At 37.8% G+C, this 24,333-nt stretch overlaps 1 protein-coding gene across 9 annotated transcripts in view; it reads right to left on the reverse strand.

The window, feature by feature from the left end:
- Positions 1–24,333, reverse strand: part of ttn.2 (titin, tandem duplicate 2) — a 162,197-nt gene that overhangs the window by 107,621 nt on the left and 30,243 nt on the right. For 5 of the 9 annotated variants that reach the window (XM_079617479.1, XM_079617478.1, XM_079617477.1 and 2 more), the window contains exons 40-47: positions 15,682–15,960; positions 2,995–3,285; positions 2,442–2,729; positions 1,831–1,980; positions 1,472–1,745; positions 981–1,164; positions 543–626; positions 21–288 (exon numbers count right to left, since the gene is read on the reverse strand). In XM_079617479.1, the coding sequence (XP_079473605.1) occupies positions 21–288; positions 543–626; positions 981–1,164; positions 1,472–1,745; positions 1,831–1,980; positions 2,442–2,729; positions 2,995–3,285; positions 15,682–15,960 (1,818 nt within the window). Of the gene's footprint in view, positions 1–20; positions 289–542; positions 627–980; positions 1,165–1,471; positions 1,746–1,830; positions 1,981–2,441; positions 2,730–2,994; positions 3,286–3,553; positions 3,842–3,961; positions 4,250–4,351; positions 4,631–4,726; positions 5,006–5,099; positions 5,379–5,477; positions 5,766–5,871; positions 6,151–6,247; positions 6,530–6,616; positions 6,896–7,303; positions 7,586–7,836; positions 8,116–8,225; positions 8,514–8,601; positions 8,881–8,963; positions 9,243–9,328; positions 9,611–9,722; positions 10,005–10,096; positions 10,376–10,480; positions 10,769–10,869; positions 11,149–11,344; positions 11,624–11,726; positions 12,006–12,106; positions 12,389–12,495; positions 12,775–12,885; positions 13,174–13,266; positions 13,546–13,659; positions 13,942–14,035; positions 14,315–14,402; positions 14,685–14,984; positions 15,549–15,681; positions 15,961–16,728; positions 20,524–24,333 lie in introns of all 9 variants that reach the window. The other 4 variants (XM_079617482.1, XM_079617481.1, XM_079617480.1 and 1 more) reach the window with 2 other exon arrangements.

Here is a 24,333-nt window from a genome sequence, read left to right on the forward strand (position 1 = left end):
AGGGAAATTATGATACATACCCAGCACTATCAGTTTGGCACTGGAGATATGTGGCCCACACACAATACGATAATTGCCTTCATCTCTTGTCTGGCAATCCTTGATCTTTAAGATGTGACGATCACCCACAATTTTGATGTCATACTTGTCACCACTGTCAAGTTTTTGGGTTCCTTTGTACCAGGACAGTGTAATTTCGGGGTAGTTAATCTTGATCTCACATTCAAACACAGCTTCCTTCTTAACAGCAGTTGTCTGGTCTGTGATATCACGTACCACAGTGACAGGCTGCATAGAAAACAAAAGAACACATTAACACTCTAAAAATTACATACAGTGGCTCCACAAAGTATTTAGACACAATATTTGTACACTAACCAAAGCTGTATTTAGCAAAGTGGGAAATTCTAGGCAATACTCTAGTAGCCAACATTGTAAGAGCTGGTTGTGAAACAAGTCTGTTATATAATACAATGATATTAATGCATTTTTGCTGTCTGAAAGAACTTATTTAATACAAATTATGAAATTAGATTTTAAACCTCTGTTTGTTCCATCCTCTTTTGCAAATCAGCAACAAGTTTAGCCAAATCTTCCTCAGACTCTCTTGAACCACTTTCCACTTCCTGTAATAAAATAAATCCAAGCAGTGAAACAATTAATATAATTTACTTTCATTCCTGGCTTGAAAGTTGAGTTCCTGAAAGGTGTCACTAAATGCCTTCCTTGACCATATTCTTTGAGTTAATAAATTTAAGCTAAACTGTTAAGATTCATCAATTAAAATGAGTGTTATCATGAATCAATTGAAATTTTTGATAACAAAGGTTAAGGTTGCAGTGCACTTTGTTTGGAAAGACACTAAAATGTGTCAGGGAGATAATTAGGTAATGTATCATAAATTGATACCGAAACAGTGTGCTTGGTCTTATCACCCAAAATAAATTATGCTGTTGTACTGTTATCTGACTCAATCTTACTGGTCTTCCACTTTCTTGTTCTTTTTCCTTCCTCAGAAACTCAATAGCTTGAAGGAGGCCCCGGTAGTCTGTGATGCCATACATGCGAGCGTATTTCTCATACTCCTTGGGATCAACATTTCTAAGCAACTCAACAATGTCAATATCCTTGTCCTCTTTAGGGCTTTTCTGCTTGGATGGAGTCCTGTATAAAAAAATACAAATAAAATCAACTTAGGCAATCTTGTATAGTTTACTAGTTATCATATTAAAGCAGTGTTTCACAAAGTTGGGGGATGTGACCCCTACTGGTCCATGGCACATTTGCACAATTGCATCATTAAAAAAAAATCTACTTAAACTCAAGTAGGCACAAATGATGCAGCTTTAATAGCAACCCATGTATGTAATACAAATTTAGCCTTTTATTAATTTCTTTTAAATTAAAATGTCTAACTAATGTTGGTGGAGAGGGGTCCTTGGAGATGGTTTGCAATTTGACACACACTTACTTCTTGAGTTTGACCACTTCTAAAGATGTCTCTTTCTTCTCATCAACATTCAAGTCTGTGCTGCACTCAATTTCTCCATGTTTGTTTGAAGCAACACATCTGTACTGGCCAGTGTCAGATTTGGTCACCTCTCTAATCTCCATCTTGGCCTCTTGGCCCTTTTGTTCAATACTGATGCGACCACCATGAGTCATCTGCCTCCATTTGCCCTTCATCCATTTCACATTGGGAATGGGGTCACCACCAACTTTAGCAATGAAGGTAGCTGTACCTTCTGTAAAAACATAAAAGTTTCAATAACACTTTCTTCTACATTTCAATACAGTCCACCCTTGAAAAGGAAAAGGAGCATATCTTACTCTCAATGATATGGACACTCTTTGGCTCCTCAATAAAGAACAAGTTGTCCAACTTTTTAACTGCTTGTGGTGGTGAAGGTGCCGCTTGTGGTGGTGAAGGTGCCGCCTGTGCCGGGGCAGGTGCAGGTACAGGTACAGGTTTCTCTGAAACTTTTAAAGGAATTTTGCAGTGAGATACATAGATTTTTAGCTAAAGATATTCAAGAACCAGGCTTAAATCATTTCGGACAACAAAAACTCAAGATCTGTTGAACTTTTTCAAAAAAAGCTACTGGAAGAATAAGAATGGCAATGAAACATTAAGCGGATTTAATCCAAAACAATCACTGAGACCTGTTTGTAAGCAACAATCATATACTTAGCCTGACAAAAGTAATCTCTTGCCAGGTCAAAAAAAAAAAAAAAAAAGAAGACAAAAAGACAGAAATAGATTAATGAAAGATTAATAATGTCTTGAATATTCTAATATTGGCAAAAAGCCAATATAATGGAAAGGTTAGGATAAAGCAAATAAAATAAAAAAATCAGAGGAATATAAAAGCAGCCAAAAAAGAAAGAATTACCAAGAATGATAAAAAATATATAATTTTCTTACACACAGAAGAAAATACCTTTGATAGTGACTTTAGACTTGCAGAACTCACTACCAGCCTCATTGGTTGCTTTGCAGAGATAATCTCCAGTATCTGTCTTAGATACACGAATCATCTGCAATGTGGCAGTGCCATCAACAAATGTGATCTTAGTGTTTGCAGATGAAGAAAGATCCTGTCTGTCCTTCATCCACTGAATCTTTAGAGGAGGAGATCCACGTACATGGCAGCTGAGGGTAAGTGTCTCACCCTCAGTCACAGTCACTGGTTTAAGAGGCAAGTCAAAGCTTGGTGGTACCTTTTGCTCTGTATTCAGGAGGAGAAAAAGTCATTTATAAAAGGGACATTTCACATTTTATGTATTACATACATATTTCACAAGAAAGTACTATGGGGCTACCATAGTATTTACCAAGGTACTTCCAAGAATAATAAAATTTAGTACCATGGAATTACTTTCTGATACCATCATTGTACCACGGCACTGCCACAGTATTTTATGTAAGGAATAACACATTTATAACAAGACAATTGAAATAAGAAAAACTTGACATAGAAACCAGCAGTATACCTGTAATCTGAATTGACACTTCATAAGAGGCAGTGCCAGCTTCATTGGAGACTTTGCACATATATGTGCCACTATCTGACAGTTGAGATTTTTTGATGCACATGACAGCCAGGCTGCTCTTGAAGGTTACATCATAACAGTCAGAGGTGAAGATTTCTCTTCCATCTTTATACCAGTTGACAGTCAGTGGCTGTGATCCAGCAACACGACACTCAATCTTCACCAGTTTGCCCTCAGTGTCCTCAATAGTTGCTGAAGGCTTTTTGGTAAAACTAGGTGGAATTTTGCGTTCTATAGGAACAACAAATAGAGGTGTTGTTAGACAGGACATATATGATAGACAAAAGTGGTTCTTATATCTAAATACATATATTAAAACTAAAGAATTTGTAAAAGATGCTCAACAGTGCCATCTGTTGACATACTGTAAGCTAAGAAAAACATTACAAAGGCAAAGGCATGAAGAATGGAAGACACAAAAGTAAAAGAAATATAGCACCACAAGGTCAGACCAAAGACAATGAAGACATAGTCACACCAAAAAGCAATGACCAAATACCTTTCACAGAAACCTCTGTGGAACAAGAGTCCTTCCCAATATCATTACTAGCATGGCAAGAATAACGACCGGAGTCTGCTTTATCAGCCTTCAAAATTGTTAAATGAGGGGTGTTATCCACACACGATATCTTATAATTGCCCCCTGTACGGATGTCCTTGTGGTCCTTGGACCAAGTAACTTTAATAGGCAATGATCCCGCCATGTGGCATTCCAGTTCGACAGTATCTCCCACTGTCATATCCACGGGTATGAGCTTTTTATCAAACACAGGTGGATATCTTGGCTCTGTGGAGTTAAATAGAGACAACAGTACAATTGTATAGACATGTTAACATCCGTGTCAGTGCGTTCGACAACACATGAAACTAATTTAATCAGAGAACAATATGAGAGAGATAAACAGACCTTGAAGCGTGAGCTTGGCTCTACAAGAAGCAGTTCCAACACTATTAGTAGCAACACAGGTGTATTCACCAGAATGTCTCATTTCACCCTTGGCTATCTTTAGGATAGCAGAGTTATCATCAAAAGACATTGTGTATTCTGAATTGCTCCTAAGAGCTTCACCATCTTTGAGCCAAGAGACCTCCATAGGAGAAGATCCTGAAACACGACACTCAAACTGGACAGGCTGCCCTTCAATTTGTGTAATGCTAGTAATCTTTTTAGGGAAAGAAGGTGGTGTTTTCACATCTGGAAAGAAAAACATTAAGCAAAAAACATTGATAGTGGTTACAAAGTGCAGGTGAATCCTTAAGAGTCAGATTCAGAGCTTTAGAAAGAAATGTGCATCACCTTGTACAGTTAAGTGGCAGCTGCAAGAGGCAGATCCTATGCTGTTTTCTGCCTTACATGTGTATTCACCAATGTCAGATTTGGCAACTTTAGCTAGTTTCAGGCAGGCAGTGCCTTTGAAGAACTCCATCTTGCAGGTTGGAGAAGAACGCACTTTGCCATCTGCCTTGAACCATGACACTTTAATTTCAGGAGTGCCACCAATCTGGCATTTCAGACAAACTGCATCACCTGCAGTGACTTCCATAGGCTCCAAACTCTCAATAAAGAAAGGTGGTTCTAAAAGTGACAAAACATATACCATAAAGACAAGCATGCACATTTTTATATTGTCTCACAGTAGCTTATATTGACCACATCTACTCAGAAACAAACCTAAAATGGACACTGCTGCTTCACAAGTGTCGTGTCCAGCATCGTTAGAAACCTCACAAGTGTATTTTCCAGCAGCCTCTTTATCACTGTTTAGACACTCCAGGATGCAGGAGTTCTCAGTGGTCGTAATGTTGTACTTGTAAGAGGAGTAAATTTCCTGTTCATCTTTGTGCCATTTCACAAGAATCTTTGGGCTTCCCGCATATGTGCATTCAAGTATCAGTGACTTGCCCATTTCGACAGATAGGTTCTTTAGCTTCTTGACAAAGCATGCAGCCTCTGAATGAAAATGACATATATATGAAACACAATGTTCTGCTATAACAAGTATACAGGAAATTGTTACTCGTATATTAACTAAATTAAACCTAACCTTTAACAAAAAGGTTCACAGGACAGTTTTCCTTCCCAGCATCATTTATGATCTGGCAAGTGTACTCGCCAGCATGAGATTTATCAATGTTGTAGAGCTCTAGAATTGCTGTATCTCCTCTTAAAGCAATCTCACAGCTTCTCCCAGACACTACTTCCTCACTTCCTCTAAACCATTTCAGTTTCATTGGGGTACTTCCTTGAATGGTTGCTGTAAAAGTGACATTTGTGCCTGGGAGGGCTTCCAACGGTTGAGGTGCGGTCACAAAAGAGGGGGGTTCTGTAGCAAATATGACATGGAAAGGGTTGTGAAATGTGGTTTAACCAATAGATTTACATTTATCAGTTATTATAAATTATTCAACAGTCAAAAACCAACCTTTAACTATTAAGGAAGCAGATGTATCTGCAGTTCCTGCACTGTTTACTGCTTTACATTTATATGTGCCAGAGTCTGAAAGTTTCAGAGTTGGCACTTTCAATGTGCAGGTATTCTCAGCCAATGTAATCTCATAGTTCGACCCACTTTTAATCTCCTCTTCATCATGGAACCAAGAGATAGTGAGAGGTGCAGACCCTGAAGCTTTACAGTCCATTTCAATAGATTTCCCAACAATACTCTGTGTGTCCTTCAGTCTTCGTGAGAACGAAGGAGGGACGATTTTGTCTGTTTGACCAAAAACAACATACTCAACTTTTGGCTGCATAAGAAATCACATGCAATTCTAAGATTGTAACAAATATTAAATACAGGAATATTTAACATTACTGACCCAAAACAGTGAGGTCCATTTTGCAGCTATCAGTGCCAACTTCATTCTTGATCTCGAATGTGTATTCTCCAGTGTCACTTTTCTCTGTTGACAATAGCTTAAGACTGGAGATCATTTTTGAGAAGGTGATTTTGTATTTTCCACCTGAAGACAGCTCCACACCATTCTTGTACCATTTTGGTGTAAGTTCTGGAGTTCCAGATACAGTGCACTCTAAGGCTGCGGTTTCACCAGTGGTTACACTGATTGACTCTGTCTTATCCACAATTACTGCAGGTTCTAGAAATTTAGAAGGGTCATTAAGGTAATTTACACAATTCAATTAATTTTAAAAGATTAAATGTACTTGAGAGGGAAAAATATTATTCTTACAAACCTAGGACTGCTAGGTTCGCTGTGCATTCAGCTACTCCAGCATCATTTTTGAGCTGACATGTATATTTTCCAGCAGTGGTAGATTCAGCTTTAAATATCTTAAGAGTGACCTGATTATTCTCAAATGTAATTTTCCTGTTGTCACCATCTCTAAGTATGTGGTCTTTATCCTGAACCCAAGACACAGCCATAGGCTGCGAACCTTTGACTGTTGCCATCAAAATCACCTCTTCACCAGACATGGCTGTTGTATTGGATAATTTCTTCACAAACGCTGGTGGTTCTGAATGTCAGGAAGATGGTCATCAAAGAGTCAGAAAACTAAAGTGTAAAACAAGTATTTACTACTTTAAACTCCTATCTTACTGACCTCTTAACTTTACAGTGCCCTGGCAGGAATCACTTCCAACATTATTTGATGCTTTGCACTCATATTCTCCTGCATCTGATACTTCCATTCCAAGGATGTGGAGAGTTGCAGAGCATCCCTCAGACACAAATTTATACTTCCTACTCTCCTTTAACTGTTTTTGATCTTTAAACCAGGTTATCTCAAAAGGAGCTGAGCCTTTCAGCTCACAGTTAAGACTGCCATCTTTGCCCTTCAGCCCCTCGACTGGTGTTGGGACTTTGTGGAAAGTTGGTGGTTCTACAAGAAAGTAATTCAAATTAAAAAGAACGCTTATGCATATTTAAAACAATAAAAGGTTAATTAAATCAATAGATAATATCTATTATCTATTAATTAGAACTAAAACCATTAATAAAACTGAGATTATGAAAAATATTAATATTACATGAAAAATTTACAAGTAAACAAAAATGAAAATGTTGCCTTGACAAACTAAGTTGAAGTACAAAAATGACTAACTAGAAATGAATAAAAACTAAAACTGAAATAAAAAAATAAATAAATCTAAATATTAACATGTAAAATAAAACATGAAATTATAATAAAATAACACATCTGAAACATATATCCCAGGTCAGTTAATGCTCATGCTAATAAAGGCATAAGCATTAAACTAGCGAGTGAAAGATCCATCCACCGTCTAACCTTTCACTGTGAGTGTGGTACTGCAACTCTTAGTTCCAGCATCATTCTGGACTTCACAGGTGTAGACTCCATTGTCCTCAAAGCTGGACTTGAAAATTTCAAGGACTGCCACAGAGTTATCGAAAGTCATTCTCAAGCTGCCACCATCACTGAGTATGGCATCATTTTTGTACCAGCTTATTTTCAGAGGAGCTGTGCCAGTAACTTTGCATTCAAGCTGGAGTGGCTCTCCCATCTTTATGACTTTTGCAGCTGGCAGTTTCTGTACAAACTCTGGAGGTTCTGTAAAACCAAAATTACAACAGGTTATCATAATGAATAAAGTAATATATAAAATGGAGCACTGAAGATGGTTTCAAGAAGATGGCAGATGATGGCTGAAAGGGCGTTATGATGAACAGTAATGAAGCAAGATGATGGTGAAAGGCAAACAGACAGTTTATGTAAGCGAGACAAGAAAATGCAAATGGTGAAGCATGAAAAAAGAATGATAATGAAGAGTGTCGATAAGGGTTCTTGAAAAGATGTCCAACCTTTAACCAACAAGGTTGTGGAGCATTTAGCGGTACCAGCATCATTGCTTATTTGACAAGAGTAAGTTCCACTGTGTGATATTCCAACCGCAAAAAGATCTAGGAAGCATGAGAGGCCCTCCAGGCCAGTAAAACAGGAAGGTCCACAAATCAGCTCAGTGTCATCCTTGAACCATTTCACTGTGAAAGGAGGTGTTCCCTTAAATGTACTCTTAAAGCGAACAGTGGTATTTGGTATGATAGCCTGTGAATCTGGAACCAGCACAAAGCTTGGTGGCTCTAAATAATTGATGGGAAAGAAAGACAAATACATCTGTTAAGAATCCGGCAGCCATCAGAGATCTTATGGTAATGAAATATACTACTAAATACTACAAAAGCCATCTGACCTTTCACTCTCAGTGTACCACTGCATTCACAACTGCCCGCTTTGTTTGTAATTTTACAAGTGTACATTCCAGTGTCAGATTTCTCTAAACACTCAATTTCCAAAGACACGCTGTTGTCATGCTGAAGAAGTTTATGTTTGGTTCTTCCTGACAGTTTAGTTCCGTCCTTCACCCACACCACAGTTATGGGGAGTGAGCCTGATATTTTACATCCGATTTGAACATTTGTGCCCAGAATTTCCTCCATCTCCATCAAAGGTTTGATGAAGGATGGGGGTATTATTTGCTCTGATAAAAACAAAGAAAGTAAATATCATGAATATCACTACAATTCAACTAATACTAATTATTCCATTAATAATGAAGGAACACTAACCTAGCACATTTAAAGTCACTTTGCACTGGCAGGCACTGATGTGGTTGGAGACCTCAAACACATAAGTTCCTTTGTCTTCCAATTGGACAGATTGAATTTTAAGTTGGCTGACATTACTGATGAACCTAAGGCTGTGCTGTCTTGAAGGAGTCACTTCCTTGCCATCTTTACTCCATTTGATTTTCAGTTCAGGAGAGCCCGTAACTTTGCACTCGAAGCTTACTGGATCTCCAGTAGTGACATTAATTACATCTGGCTTTTCAATTATCTGAGGTGGCTCTGGGGATAACATAACAATTATATATATAATAGCAAGTCTTTAGGATGGACAGCTACAAAAAGCACTTGCAAAAATAACCAACCTTCCACTACAAGTGTAGCAAAACACTTATCTTGCCCCGCCTCATTCACAGCCTGACAGGTGTATTTTCCACTGTGGATTGACTGACACACAGGGATTCTGAAAGTGGCAATATTGTTTTCAAATGCCCTCTCAATTGCAAGATCCTCCAAAATCCAGTTTTCATCTTTCTGCCATTGTATGGATAGAGGAGGTGATCCTCTTACAACACATTTAAACTCAACCTTTTTTCCAAGAACTGTGACAAGATTCTCAATCCTCTCCACAAACGATGGAGGCTCTGATAGGAAGTGCAAAATATGTTAAACAAGGTGAAGAGAGATACAATCATATATAAAACTGATATCAAACAAACTCAAAGCTAACCTTTTATGCTGAGTGTAGTCTGACTTGAACAACTCCCAATTTCATTTGCTACAATGCACTGATATTCTCCAACATCTAAAGCATCACATTTCTGTACATTAAGAGTCATTATAGAGCCATTCTTCTGCAAAACTACATGCTTAAGGCTTGTTTTGATATCCTTTAAATCTTTTTGCCAAGTCACCTCAAAAGGACCTGTGCCTTTTACCTGACATTCAAAATATGCATTTGAGCCATTCACAACCTCAAGAGGACTCAATGGCTTGACTAGAACTGGTGGCTCTGAAAAATGAAAAAAACTTGGTATAAAAACAGTTCTATGCTCTGGCTATAGACATTTTAAAAGAACCATAATAAAACATGAAAATGGCTATAAAGTGAACTATATACTAACCTTTCACTCTTAGTTCCATACTACAGCTCTCACTGCCCGCCTCATTCCGGGCTTCACAGTAGTACACACCACTGTCTTTGATATCACTTGCACTTATCTCAAGCCGTGCGAGAAAATCGGCAAAAGTAATTGTATGCTTGTCGCTTGGACTTATTTCATTACCATCTCTGAACCAGTAGGTGTCTATCTCTGGAGTGCCTGTAATATGGCATTCAAAAACTACCAATTGGCCTGGTTTTACCACAGTTATTTTTTCAGGTTTGCGGGTAAATTTGGGGGGTTCTGAAAAAAAATTAATTAAATTAAATCAAGTACTTATTTTAAGCATTTAACAAAGGTTAAAGAACATTTTTTAAAGTAATTTAGGTGAAAACCTTTAACGAAGAGCATTGCTTGGCAAGCATCTGATCCAACATCATTACTTATTTCACAGACATAGTCTCCAGAGTCTGAAGGCTTTGCAAAAAAGAGCTCAAGTGAGCTGGAAGTGTCATTTTTCTGAACTGAACAGTCCATTCCTGATGAAACTTCTTTCTTATCCTTAAACCATTTAATGGTCATTGGTGGTGTTCCAGACACAAGAACATTAAACTGCACTTTGGATCCTGGTATAACGTCTTGTGATTCAGGCTTCTCAATGATTGATGGAGGTTCTGCTTGCAAGAAGGAGATTTAAGATTACAGATTAAAGGAAGATACATTTTATTGAAACTAACAAATCAAATTGTCACTTATAAAAGTCAAGGGTACTTGCAAACCTTTAATTTTCAGCATGCCAGAACACTGAACAGTGCCTGCTTGGTTTTTAGCGATACAAGTGTAATTTCCACTGTCTAAACTATCAAGACGACTGATTTCCAAAGATGCCGCATTCTCAAAGAATATGCATTTGTGCTTCTCATCTGTCTCTATCTCCTTATTTTCCTTGAACCAAGTAACAGTTATGGGAAGAGATCCAGAGACCAGACACTCCAACTGTGTAAAAGATCCTTTTATACTCTCCATTTCCTTCAATTTTCTTGTGAAGGAAGGCTTGATTATTTGATCTGTTAAAGTGAATAGAAAATAAGACAGTTTTAATCTAAAATTTTGTTGATCTAAAACTTCCAATAATAACTTCCTTTTTTTTCCTCTCTAACATACTAACCTAAAACAGTTACAACTGCCTCACAACTGCTGCTTCTAGCATCATTTGAAATCTCAAATATATATTCTCCAGCATCACTCTTCTCAGAAGAAAGAATTTTTATCATAGAGCTTGTATCTGTGCTCTGTACTTTGTATTTTTTCCCTGATGTCAGCTCTTTGCCATCCTTTAGCCATTTTGCTTTAAGAACTTTAGAACCCGAGTACCTGCACTCTAGAATGGCAGGATCACCTACTGTAACACTGACAGACTTGGCTTGCTCTGTGATGTTTGCAGGCTCTGTAATTAAAATAAAATATGTATAAACACATGAAAATAGCTCTACATCAAAAAGAGCTATGATACGATAACTGAAAAATAATGCTGAAGAAAAACAGATAATTACAAATTTAAATTGAACAATGCAAAAACAAAGAAACAAGAAAACAGGCAATACTATAAATATGCAAATTTGTCTAAGAAAATTTGTACACACCTTTTACTGCCAGTACTGCTGTACATTTCTGACTACCAGCTTCATTCTGAGCATGGCAAGTGTACTTTCCACCAAGTTTTAACTGCACACTAGAAATGTGTACCACTGCAGACATATTCTCAAAAGATATCTGAACATGCTCAGATTCCTTGATCTCATGGTCATCTTTCATCCAAGAGATGGTCATAGGCAATGACCCTTTCAAAACACACTGCAAGGAAACCTCACCACCAAGGAGGACATTTGTATTATCCATCTTCTGCACAAATGATGGTGGCTCTAATTGAAGATTATCAAATGCAAGATGATGTTAGGACAATGTTCACAAGCGTTTTACTTTCACACAAAAAATATATTCTAAGAATTCCCTGGACTTACTAACCTTTCATCGTAATATGAAAATCACAAGAGGTGTGGCCAACTTCATTTCCTACAGTGCACTGATATTTGCCGACATCCCCAGGTTCAAATTTCAAAATCTGAAGAGCTGCTACATCCTTTGTAAGGCTTATTATGTGTCTTCTATCATTTCGGATCTGCTTTGAGTCTTTGAAACAGGAAATCTCAAAGGGAGCTGAGCCTGAAACAGTTCCTTCCAACACAACATCTGTGCCTTTAACAATTTCTTTGGATTCAAAAGGTTTCACAAATTCGGGAGGTTCTGAGATAAGAAAGTACCAATTAGCTTATTAAGAACTGCTTTAACCAACAGGAAATTACTTAAACATCCTTGAAATGTAAGATGATTAACTTCAAACAAACCTTTGACTGTAACCAAGCAACTGCATCTATCACTGCCAGCTTCACTTGATGCTTGGCAGATATAATCTCCACTGTCTTCAACACAGCAATTGGAAATCTTTAGTGTAGCAACTGAGTCGGTGAAGGCCATTTGGTATTTATCATTTGAGCTAAATTCAGTCTCATTCTTATACCATCTAATATTGATCTCTGGGCTGCCAGTCACTTTACATTCCAAAGTTGCAAGACTCCCATTCAATACTAGTTTAGTCAATTCAAGCTTCATCGCAAATTTTGGAGGTTCTATAAAAAGAGAATGACACATTAGGATGAATTAAATAACTAAAGAGTCATTCTGTAAAAACAAAAACATTGGATCTAAAAATGTAATCAAGAGTAAGAAAAGGCACCTTTCACAAATAAGGCAGCTGTGCATGAGACCCTTCCAGCATCGTTAGAAACTTGGCAGGTGTATTTAGCAGACTGAGATGGCTTTACAGAGTGCAGCTCCAGTGAACTTAAGTTGGCTTCTTTCTTGATGAAACAAGTTCCTCCAGTTAACATTTCTTTGTCTTCTCTGAACCACTTAATAATAAAAGGTGCTGTCCCAGTGAATGCAGCTTTTAGAACAACTGTAGTTCCTGGTATAACATCTTGGCTTTGAGGTTTCAAAGAGAAGACTGGGGGTTCTAAAGTTAATTTGAAATGGTGGGGGAAAGAGATTATTTTAACAACCACATTTCAAGTTGACAGATAATTTTTATAAAAAAAAAATATAAAATGGGATATATTATTCTAACCTTTAACAGAAACAGTTCCACTTGTTTCACTGTGTCCTGCAGCATTAGTTGCATGGCAGGTGAAAACCCCAGCATCTGATGTCTCTAAATCTGTTATTTTCAGTGAGGCAGTACTTTCCTGCATTTCAGTTTTATATTTTGTTCCAGTTGTAATGTCCTTTCCCTCTTTGAACCAAGATATTTTTATAGGCTGGGATCCTGACACTTTGGATTCCAGTTGAATACTGTCCCCAACATTACCATCTACCTTTTTAAGTGTTTTTGTGAATGTCGGAGGTATTATTTTATCTGCTCAAAAGAAGTAAAACACTATTGTTAAAACAACACACACATACACACAAACAACCAAATGAAATATAATTTAGGAAGAATACCACTAACCAAGAACAATGACTGAACAAGAACACTGCTCTTTTCCAACCCGATTAGAAACTTCAATTTTGTATTCACAGCTATCTCCCCGCTCTGCCGAGAGGATTTTCAAAACTGCCACATTGTCTTTGAAGGATATTTTGTATTTTCGACTTCCTGTCATCTCTTTGCCATCTCTGAACCATTTTACTTTGAGATCTGGACTTCCTGAAACTTTGCACTCAAGAGTTGCAGAGTCACCTGCTGTTACACTGATGGATGGAGGTTTCTCAACAAATCTAGCTGGTTCTTTAACAAAAATGAAATGAATAAATTAATGAACCAATCAATTAATAATAATAATAATAATAATACAAAATAATATAATGCTAAACAGTGAGATGTTTATGGTTTGATTCTAACCTTGAACTGAAACAGTGGCATCACATTTTTGTTTTCCGGCCTCATTTTCAGCTTGACAAGTATATTTACCCCAATGGTTAATGGCCACATTTGCTATTGCCAAAATAGTGATGTTGTTTTCAAAACTTGTGGTAATATTAGGATCATCATCTCTGACTAACTCTGAGTCTATAAACCACTGAACTGTAATAGGAGCGGAACCCTTAAGAGCTCCTTGCAGTTTCACAGCACTGCCTAAAACTGCAGTGGTGTTCTCAACCTTCTTTACAAAGGATGGGGGGTCTGCATAAAAAAAGGCAGATTAATTTTCACATTAAATAAAACATTAACAACAACAAAGCTATTTTTTTAGGCCATTGAAATTGATTGTACCAACCTTTCAATTTGGCCACTGCTTTTGTAGATATTTTACCAACGTCATTGGAAATGCAGCACTGATAATCTCCAACATCTGCACTTTCAAAAGATTTGATTTCCAAATATGCAACTGAGTCCTTTGAAACAATACTGTACTTCTTGTCAGAGGAAACTGGGTTTTTATTCTTAAACCAGGTCACCTCAAATGGGGCAGTGCCTGTAACTTCACATTCAAGCTGAGCTGTGCACCCTTTGACTACCTCCATCATTTGCAACTCCTTCTTAAATGCAGGAGGTTCTAAGAACAATAAAAGCAATAAGAGTTATATTATATTATAACTCAATATAATGAGCATTAATCAGAAGGTAAGAATATTGAGTATTACCTTTTACAGTTACTTGAGAGCTGCAGCTTTCACAGCCAGCCTCATTCATCACTTCACAAGTATAATTTCCACTGTCAGACTCAGACAATTCAATAATCTCAAGAGTGGCTTGGCCGGCCTTAAATGTGATTTTTTGTTTTTCAGAGGAACTAAGCAGTTTGTCATTCAAAAACCAAGTCACATGGAGTTCAGGCGATCCTTTGACAGTGCACGACAGACGTGATGACATTCCTTGTTTCCATAAGATCTTAGGCTCTAGCCTTTTAACAAAGACTGGAGGTTCTACGGATTAAAATGCAATGGGGGAAAAAGATTTTTGATTTGTTTGATAGAAAAAGACAAGTTAAGAAAAGACAACTTCAACAGGTAAATATAAGAGACATGTGAAGCAGCACCATGAAAATAAGCTGTAATACTTAATATAGCAAAGAAGAGCAGCATCAACTGATGCATAAGCTTTGTGAAATTCATCTAAGCAATGCAAATACACTAATCTGCTCACATTGACAGAAATGAATACCAAGTCATGCAGATTTGTTTCAAATGCTGCATTTACCAAGGGCACTAATCTGAAAGTCTTACCTTGCACTGTCACACTAGATGAGCAACTGGTGCTTCCTGCATCATTGGCAGCAGTACAGGTATATGTACCTGTATCTTTGAGTTTGGCCTTTTGAATCTCAAGACAGGCTATTTTTTCTTCAAAAGCTAGTTTACAGTCCATTGTAGTATGGAGTTTCTTGCCATCTCTCATCCAGATGATTGAAACACCAATGTCTTCATCTACCTGACATTCAAGACGTAGTGGGTTTCCCACAGCAATAGTGATTGACTCAAAGCTCTTCACAAAGTTGGGTTTGTCTACAACCCTCAGTTCAGAGCAGCATGTAGCTGTACCGACACTGTTAGAAGCTTTGCAAAGGTATGTTCCCTGATCACTTTGTTGTAGATTCAAGATTTCAAGAAAATACTTGTTCTTGTCAGAGGATGCTTTGCAGTGATCATCAAGTGAAATGGCAATATTGTCTTTATGCCAGACAACATTCATTGGGTCAGAACCAGAAATAACACACTGAAATTTTGCTTGCTTGTCCACAAATAAAGTCATCGAATCAGGCTTTGATACAAACTCTGGTGGGAAAATCTCTACAAAAAGAAGATATCAATAAGAAGATATAAACATCTTTGCCAACAAAGTATCAAGCACAAAGCATGTCAGCTCCAGAGATAAATATTTCAAGACAACCAATGGACAATAAGAAAGTTATATTTGTCTTACCTGTCACACTTAGTTTAGCAGAACAGCTGTCACTTCCATGGCGGTTTGATGCTTTGCATGTAAATTCTCCACTGTCGGCGACTGATGGGCTAAAGATCTCCAGGGATGAGGTGTGATGAAGGCTGATAATTCTGCATTTGTCAGTATGTCTGAGCTCAGAACCAGACTTGAACCACTTGAAGGTCACACCTGGAGCCTCCTCAATTTCGCATTCGAACTTTGCAGGACTGCCAACATTGACCTCCAGATTTTGAATTTTCTGCCTAAAAACAGGTGGCACTAAATTGTGCACACAGATAAAAAGCAAATTAGTACATTATATTTAACATGTCTGTTAACAAGTAATAAGTGTGAGAATGAAAAGCAGAAACCACAGACTGGCACTTTCAAACACCTGAAATGTTTTACAAAAACATTTTCTACAAAGTTCAATAGGTTAAATTTAACCATTCAAGTACATCCTAGCATCTATAATATTTATAGATATGGTATTTTCAAAAAGTGCAACTTTCTGTGGTTACTGTGATGGAGTAAAAAAAAGCATTCCAGGAGTGACTGTGAAGAGTAATGGTGATCTCGCTATGAGGGAGAGAAAAACAAATTGAATGAAAAGTGAAAAAGACTTGACATCCTGGCATGCATCCAAAAAAGATCAAGAATGAGGTGCTCAATGACTGATGAAACAATGAAAAACAATGGAGTATTTCATGACAAATATACAGAGGTGAATACAAAAAAAGTGGAAAATACTGCAGGAGTGAAGGAGATGAATGTTGGAATGACACTGAAAGATCCAACGGGTTAAGACTTGGTGTGAAGAAGTGAAGACATGCTAACATTTCAGTGATGTGAAAATGGAGGCAAAATCGCAGCATTGTGAACAAGATCAGAGCGGAAGGCATTACGAAGATATTTTCATATGAAACAAAGATATATACTATTAGTTGGTGTGGAGATACTGAGAAAGCACGTCTGATGAAGTGTCTATTTTAGCTATGAATGGCAAGAGTTAGTCATGTGGTGACAAAATAATCCCATAATTCCAACCTCTTAAGACCACAGTGAGGTGGGAGGACGTTGAGGTCTTGCCGGCATCACCTACAGCCTCACAGATATATTGTCCTTGATGATCCTTCATAACATTGCTGATTACTAGTGTGTATGTGTCATGGTCTATGGAACACTTGAACTCTTTGCCAGACTTAATAGATTTTCCATTAAAAAGCCAATTCACTTTCTTTACATGTCTAATAGTCAATGAAAATTTTGCCTCTGAATGTTCCTCTATTATAATATCCTCCAACAAGCTTTCAAAAATTGGGTAACCCTCTCGAACTTCTTCTTTCTCTAATTTCATAAATGCTTCAGTTATATATTCCTCCCTTTCCTCTCTCTGAAATATGACTTCAGTGGACCGTTCATTTGAAACAGGCCCCAAAACAGGTTCAGTTATCGTACCTGCAGCCCCTACATCCCTCCCATGCCCTTTTACTGTCACAGATCTGGTTTCTTGTTGCTTAACTTGGATAGACTGCTGAATCTCAAGTTTTGATTCACTTGCCACATGAATAGTTGACTGTTGTACAAAAGCTTGCTCTTTAGCTGTTACAGACTGAAAAGTGGCTTTGGCTTCAGTTTTTACAGATGCAGATTGAATATTTGGTGATATGAAAGGCTCTACATTTTCTGTCATTCTTACCATCTCCACCACAGGTGAAAGCAATTCTTTTGTAGAAGCCTTAGTAACCTGTAATCTTTCAGGTCTGTTGATTTGCATTGTGCCTGGCTGCTCTGAGGTCAGAACCTGTTGCTCTCGATAGACAATAGAGTAGAAAGCAGCTTGAAGTTCACTTCTGAGATCAGCAGTCTGGGGATAATCTCCTTCAAAAGCAATTGTAATTTCAAGTGGGGAACTTGCACTTGTGATAAGATAAGTGAACATGACAAATTTGGGTTCTCTCCTTTCTTTTACCTCATGAATTTCTACAGCTCCTAAACTCCCCACTACATCTGCCAGGATCAAAGGCTGGTCAAGAGCAACAGCAGTTGCAAGAGTACTTTTTAACTGGTATTTAATGTCCAATGAATGTGCTTTTGGAGGCCCGATAACAAAAGTGAGCTCTTTGGGTAGCGTTTGGCTCTCTCTTGCCTCTGACACTAAAACAGTACCCATCTTTTGCTCACTGACAACTGCTGTGGTTGTTTCAGATTTTGTAATATCCTCAGATAACTCAGCTTTGATTACTCGCTTTTCTTCCATTAATACTGACTGTCTCACAGACTGTCCTTCCTGAATTTGAACTGCAAAGTCTTGTTCAGTGGCCACAAGAGCAATACTACTCTCTGTTGAGATAGCCTTTTCTTCTACATAAATTAATTCAGATGGGATTTTGGGTTCAACTTTGCTTTTAGACACAAATTTCGCAATTGCTCCTATATTCTCTGTGTGTCCCTCCTCTATATCCTGACTCTCTGACACAGATGTCACATGCACAATATTCCAGTGATCTTCTTTCTGAACTAGGGCACGCTGCTGTTTAACATCACTTACAAAAGGAGTTTCCTTCGGTAACGGCACTGGCTCTAAAAAGACTTGAAGAATACTTTCAGGTTTGGGTTCTTTTCTGATTTCAGACTGCATGCCTGTAACAGACACATCAAGATCTTTACAATAATCAGCAGTATGCGCTCTTTTCTCTTCTGTGCTTGCAGCATGATGGCGGGCTTTTTCCTGCCTCTGTACTGCAATCTGTTTATCTGGTTTTTCCATTGAGACTATCCCTTCTTTTGTCAACGTATTTTCTAAATGAATTGTCTGAAGATGCAAAGGAGCAGGAGCTTCCTTACCAGGATGAATGAAAAGTTCTGTTGTTTGTGCTGAAAACTGAGAGGACTCCTCCCCTGTCACTGTCTGCTGTAAATCCACTGACACTGTATGCTTAAGAACAATACTTTTTTGAGCATCTGCCTTGCCTTGGACTGGTTTCTCACTGCTGAACCTGCCTTCAGATGGAAGAATATCCTGATCTGTGATGACCTGTAAATGTAGAACTTGTTCTTCTTCTCTCTGGGACTGCACTGAAATGGCACTTTCTAAACCTGGGATCAAACTTGACTGATCAGCTTGGAACTGATGCTTTTCCTCCGCAACGAGAGCTGATTTAAATGCACTGTCTTTGACTAGAGATGCAGTCTCCTCAACTGGTCTGTGTATTGATAACCTCTGTTCTTTTGCTAAAGTTTGAGCAGTCTCACTAACTGAAAGGACAACTGGTTCTGGTGATTCTTTCTTCACTGTTGTCTGAAAGGTCGATTCTTGAGTTGAGAGTTCTTTAGTGTGACCTTCTGTGATCTGTTGTTTCTCCGTTGAAACTGCACTGTAAAGAATTTTAACTCCCTCTTTAACCTGGTAGCCCTTTTCCTGCTGAGTATGTGGTATAACCTGTGAATGTTCTTTAACAATTGGGAGTTTTGACTCAACTTGGTGACTTGATATTGGATACTTGGGCTCAGGAGTTGCCTTGATCTGTTCTGTTTCTCTGGTTGATAATGGCTCAGCTTTGACAATTGTCAGTGGAGTTACACTCTCAGTTATGGCAGACATTATTTGTGAGGGGTGCTCTTTTGCAATTTCCAGCTCTGTAACCTCTGGACTTTTGATTCGTTCAAAGTGCTGTTCTGTGAAGCCTTGGCGTTCTTGAACTGCTGAGGTCATAGTAGCCATCTGGAGCTGTTTCAAAGGGATTGCTACCACTGGTTCTGGCTGAACTGAATCAGATATAACTCTCTCCTGCATTTCATGAGACACCAACACAGCAGCTTGATGAGTCAACTGCTCCCTGTGTACAGTTGCAATGGAAACATCCAAGTCATGCAGAGTGTCAACCTGCTCGCTCGCTACCATTTGTCTATCTTCTGTGCCAATGGTATAAATTACCTGATGGTCTCCCTGCAAACTAGCACCTGCCTGTCCAGGTAGGCTAACACTGTACAAACGTGATTCAGTGGCTTCCTCTTTCATGGACACCTTATAACTTTTTTGCTCTTGAACTAATTTCTGTTTATGAAATACAGAGACTTTTTTGTGGAATACTATCAACTCAGCACTGCAACTTGCCTCCCCAAAAGGATTGACAGCCTTGCATGTGTAAAGTCCACTGTCTTTCTGTTTGATGTTATTCATGATAAGAAAGCCAGAGCCATCTGGGTTACTTACAAAAGAACAGATCTGGCTTGATTTAATTAGAAAATTACCCTTAAACCACTGAACATCAGGGAGTGGAGTACCAGTCACTCTATACTGAAATTTCACCTCACTGCCCTCCACACACTGCACAGATTGAATTTGTGTGGTAAAGCAAGGTGGTTGCCCTGGTATTTTAAACATTTGTTCCACCCACTTTTCTGCTTCTGATAATTGACTCACTTGTACCTTTAATATTGTCTTGCAGGTGGTTTGGCCAAATCTATTACTGGCGGTACAAGAGTACTCTCCCTCGTACTCTTTCTTTACTTGTGTTATTATTAAAGTGTACTCATCTCTCTCCTCTACAAACTTATAAACTGACGAAGTAGTGATAACTTTTCCATTGTAGAACCACTGAACTTTTGGCTTTGGAAAACCAGATACTGTGACAGTAAACTTAACTGACTCTCCAACAGTAACTTCCACAGGCGTAAGCTTGGACTCAAATACAGGTTTCTCCTTTTTCCTTTCCAACAAACTAGAAAAACGTTTTTGCTCTGGCTCGAGTTCAAGTGTTTTTGACTTCTCAGGTAAATTAAGTGATGTGCTGTAGGTTTCTTCCTCTTCTTCGGTCTTCACAGTCAAACTAGAAAATTCTGTATGAAAATAATGGGATTAAAGATTCAACAAAATATTCTCATCAATTACAAGTTTAAATAAAGATAGAGGTCATTCAGTATTAGTAAAGAAGCGGACATAATAATGCCCTTAAGAGATTAAAAAAAATACAGAATAACAGTAAACAGTTTTATCATAATTTTATTTACTTTTCATGTACATAAAATTACAATAAATGGGTAGAACAATGCATTTGTGATTCTAATAAAATTATAGCACAGTCATTTAGATTTATTTATCCCTACCTATCCATACAGGTTTAACTAGCTGACCTATATTTGTATCCCAAAATAATTAAAATTGTAGATACAGAAAGGCATAGACATGAGAACACATAAGCAAAATCTAACTCATAAATCATCACTGTATCATTTTTTTTAATCTAACCTATTTTTATTTTAAAATTTTTATTTACAACCTATTAAATCTTTAACTCACTTACCACTACTTTTAGAAAAACATGATCGAACTATACAAACATGTTAAATTATTATTCAACACTATGCAGTCTTATTTATACTATAAATTATGAACTTTAGCAAGGAAAATCTAGTGTCTTCAGACATAATTAAAACTAAGTATTTAAACAATTTTTCCTTACCTTTTTTCTGAGCACACTGTTAACATTAAGGAAGAAAGAAAATCACAAAAGGGGAAAATAATATTCATGCAATTTGAATTAAAACTGTCAAAATTTAACTGAACATGCGTTATCAAGAAATGAAATTAGATCTTTCAAAACTGCTTGAAAATCTCACCTAAACTGTTGGCAGACATAAGCAAAGGTACAATATTTCATTATAAAATGTGTCATTTTACCACCAAAAACAAAGTCCAAGTACACTCCCCAAAGTGGAAAACCAATGTAAGTTACTGAAGAGAAATTGAGGATAATTGCAGGTCTTTTCAATAAATTGTGGATCAATCATTAAAATATATACCACCAAAAAATAATTTTGAATGCAGATTGAGCAAACGTTTCTATACATAATTTCACAATAATTTACAATTGTAATACATAAAAAATCTGTTCACAGTAAACAAAACAACAAACCTGCCTGCACTTTTAAACTGCAGTCAAATTAAAACACTTTTAACAACGAATTTGTTTCAGTGTAACCAGCTTTGTTTTGGATAATACATTTGAATTCACCAGCATCACTGTGAGTTACATTCGTTATAAGCAAATTGAAATGCCCTGATGCTTTCTCCTGGATAATATATCTAGCATTTTTTACCGGAGCACCATCTTTGAACCACTCTGCTGTAGGATTTGGTTTGCCGCTCACTAAGCACTGAAGAATCACAGGTGTACCTACAGCTGCAGTGACATTTTGTAGTGGGATTATACATTTTGGGGGAATTTCAGTGACCTGAAACTCGAAACTACAAGAGTTTGTTGATTTGCCTTTGAATTCTATTTTGTCATCTTTTGAGGGTTCCGCAAAGACATCGAAATTAATACTAACATATTTCTCTCCTTGCTCACTTGTCTCATTATCAGTAATAGCAACCAGCCTGACAGCTTTCTGAGACTCATCAAATTCTTGTTGGAACTCAAATTCAAGCTCTATCTCTGAGGTCTGTTCTCCATCAAATGATGAATTTCCAACAACCAAGTCAAACTTCTGAGGATGAACTTTTGCACTGCCAAGAGAAACTGCAGTTAGTTCTCTTCCCCTTGTCTTGCCTGAGAATGACTGTGGATTCATAACCGAAAGTGATGCCCTGCAAAGTGTTTCACCAACAACATTAATAGCTCTGCATGTATATATGCCACTGTCATGTATGTTGGCTTTGAGAATCTTCAGAAAATGATTATCACCATCTGCGCTACAGATGTATTTTTTCTTATCCATAGGAATCTTCATATTGCCTTTGTACCATGACACTATTGGCGAGGGAATACCCATTAAAGAACATTCAAACATTACATTTGTGTTTTCAAGAGTTTCAATGTCATAAATAGGGTTTATAAAACGTGGCGGCATTTCTGTAACTTCAAAAGCTATTTTTAAATCATCCCTTTCTTGAGTTATGAAATCAACAGTCCCTTCCTCAAACATGCTTGGAAGAACATCAAGGGATATGATCATACTTTTGTTATCAGCAGTATACTCTGGAATGGTAACAATCTTTACCTGTCTTTCAAACTCTTTCACCTCATTCTCATCTAACTCAACCTCCAACAAGATTTCTTGAGGAGAGGGAGACCTTGACAGATCCTCATCCTCCTCAACATCAAACTCAATGACATGCTGATGGGTAACAGTAGGAGGGGGTAGCATTTGCCTTGCTTCCTGAGATATAACAAGAACCAAAGCAACACTTTTAGCCTCACCAACATAATTAAGAGCCTCACAGATATATTCCCCTTGGTCAGCTTTTGTGATATTCCTAATTTCCACGGCAATGTTATCACCATCTCTTTCAATAATAGTCCTCTCATCTGCTTCAAGCTCAGTTTTGTTTCTAAACCATTTCACTTCTGGAGTGGGTAGTCCAAATACTTCAGCACAGAACTGTAAGGAATCGCCCTCAAAAACTCTTCTTTTTGTAAGTGGCTTAAGGAAAGCTGGAGGAATTCCCTGAACCTTTTCCTGAAGTGTCCCCAAGCCTAGTGAACCACGTCCCTCTGGAAGAATCATACACTCATCGATAGTAAACACAGGGGGAGTTGTTTCAATACCCTCATCATCTGGAGAACTGAGAAACTTAGCCGGGGAATAAAAACCTTCACTAGAGCTAGTTGAAAGCCTGTTATGTTCCACAGGGGAAAACGGATACTCAGGAGGTGTCATAACACCCCCTGGAGTCTCTGAGGGGGTATGGAAAGATTCTGGTGACTTTTGAATTTGAGAAATTTCAGTGGATGAAGCTGGTGTGTAGAACCGTTCTATTTCTGCCATCTCCTCACTGAATGTGCTACCAACTTCAATAGACATTTCTGACTCTGGCGACAAAGGCCTTCCCCAATCAGTAGGTTGGTTATAGTAGTCATAAACAGCACTAAAAGTTACTTCTTCTTCCTCAAGTTTGGGAACACCAACAGCCCCTAGCCTAGCAAATTTTTTTTGTTGTTGTTGCGGTCTCTGTGGGGGGTACTCTGACAAAGGGTAATCTGCTGAGTCAGATTGCAATACTCTGTCAACCTCAATTTTGGGTTTTACACTAAGGAGATTTGTTATATCTGAGGCTTCCATTCTATCACGCTTTATATCAACTGGACTGACGTTATCTTGTGGCATGTCCTCAACTTCTGCTCTTCGAACACTAATAGTACCCATTTTTACGGGTTCAGTTATTTCAGCGAACTGTACCATGGTTTCTAAAATGATTGGTTCTTGAGCAGAGTTATCAATTTCACTTTGCCTAACGCATGCCTCCTCTTCTATAATTCTTTGCTCAACTGTGCTACCCAAAACTGTTTTAGGGCTAACAGAACTGTCTTTTGGGTTAATTTTTTCTGGTAATCTAGCCTGGGGTCTGAATAAAGTAGGTGATTGCTGAACCTCTGTAACATTTGCCAAGGATACAAAATGCTGCAAGTCAAATAACTTTGATTCTATAGAAGACATTCTCACATCTGACTTTTCTTCTATAGTGTTTTCTGTGTTGTCCAGAACTGCCTCTGTAACATCTGTTGGACCTCTTAAGGGGAATGTCTTAGCTGCGGTCAAAGTAGGATATTTTATCCTGTCCTCACTGGAGAGAATTGAAGTTATTTGTTCTTTTTCATATTGCCCAGGTTCAAGAGCAAACTCTGGAATATCTTCAACAGGAAAAGA

Source organism: Phoxinus phoxinus (genome assembly GCF_949152265.1).
Source record: "Phoxinus phoxinus genome assembly, chromosome: 7".
In the NCBI taxonomy this organism is placed as follows: domain Eukaryota; kingdom Metazoa; phylum Chordata; class Actinopteri; order Cypriniformes; family Leuciscidae; genus Phoxinus; species Phoxinus phoxinus.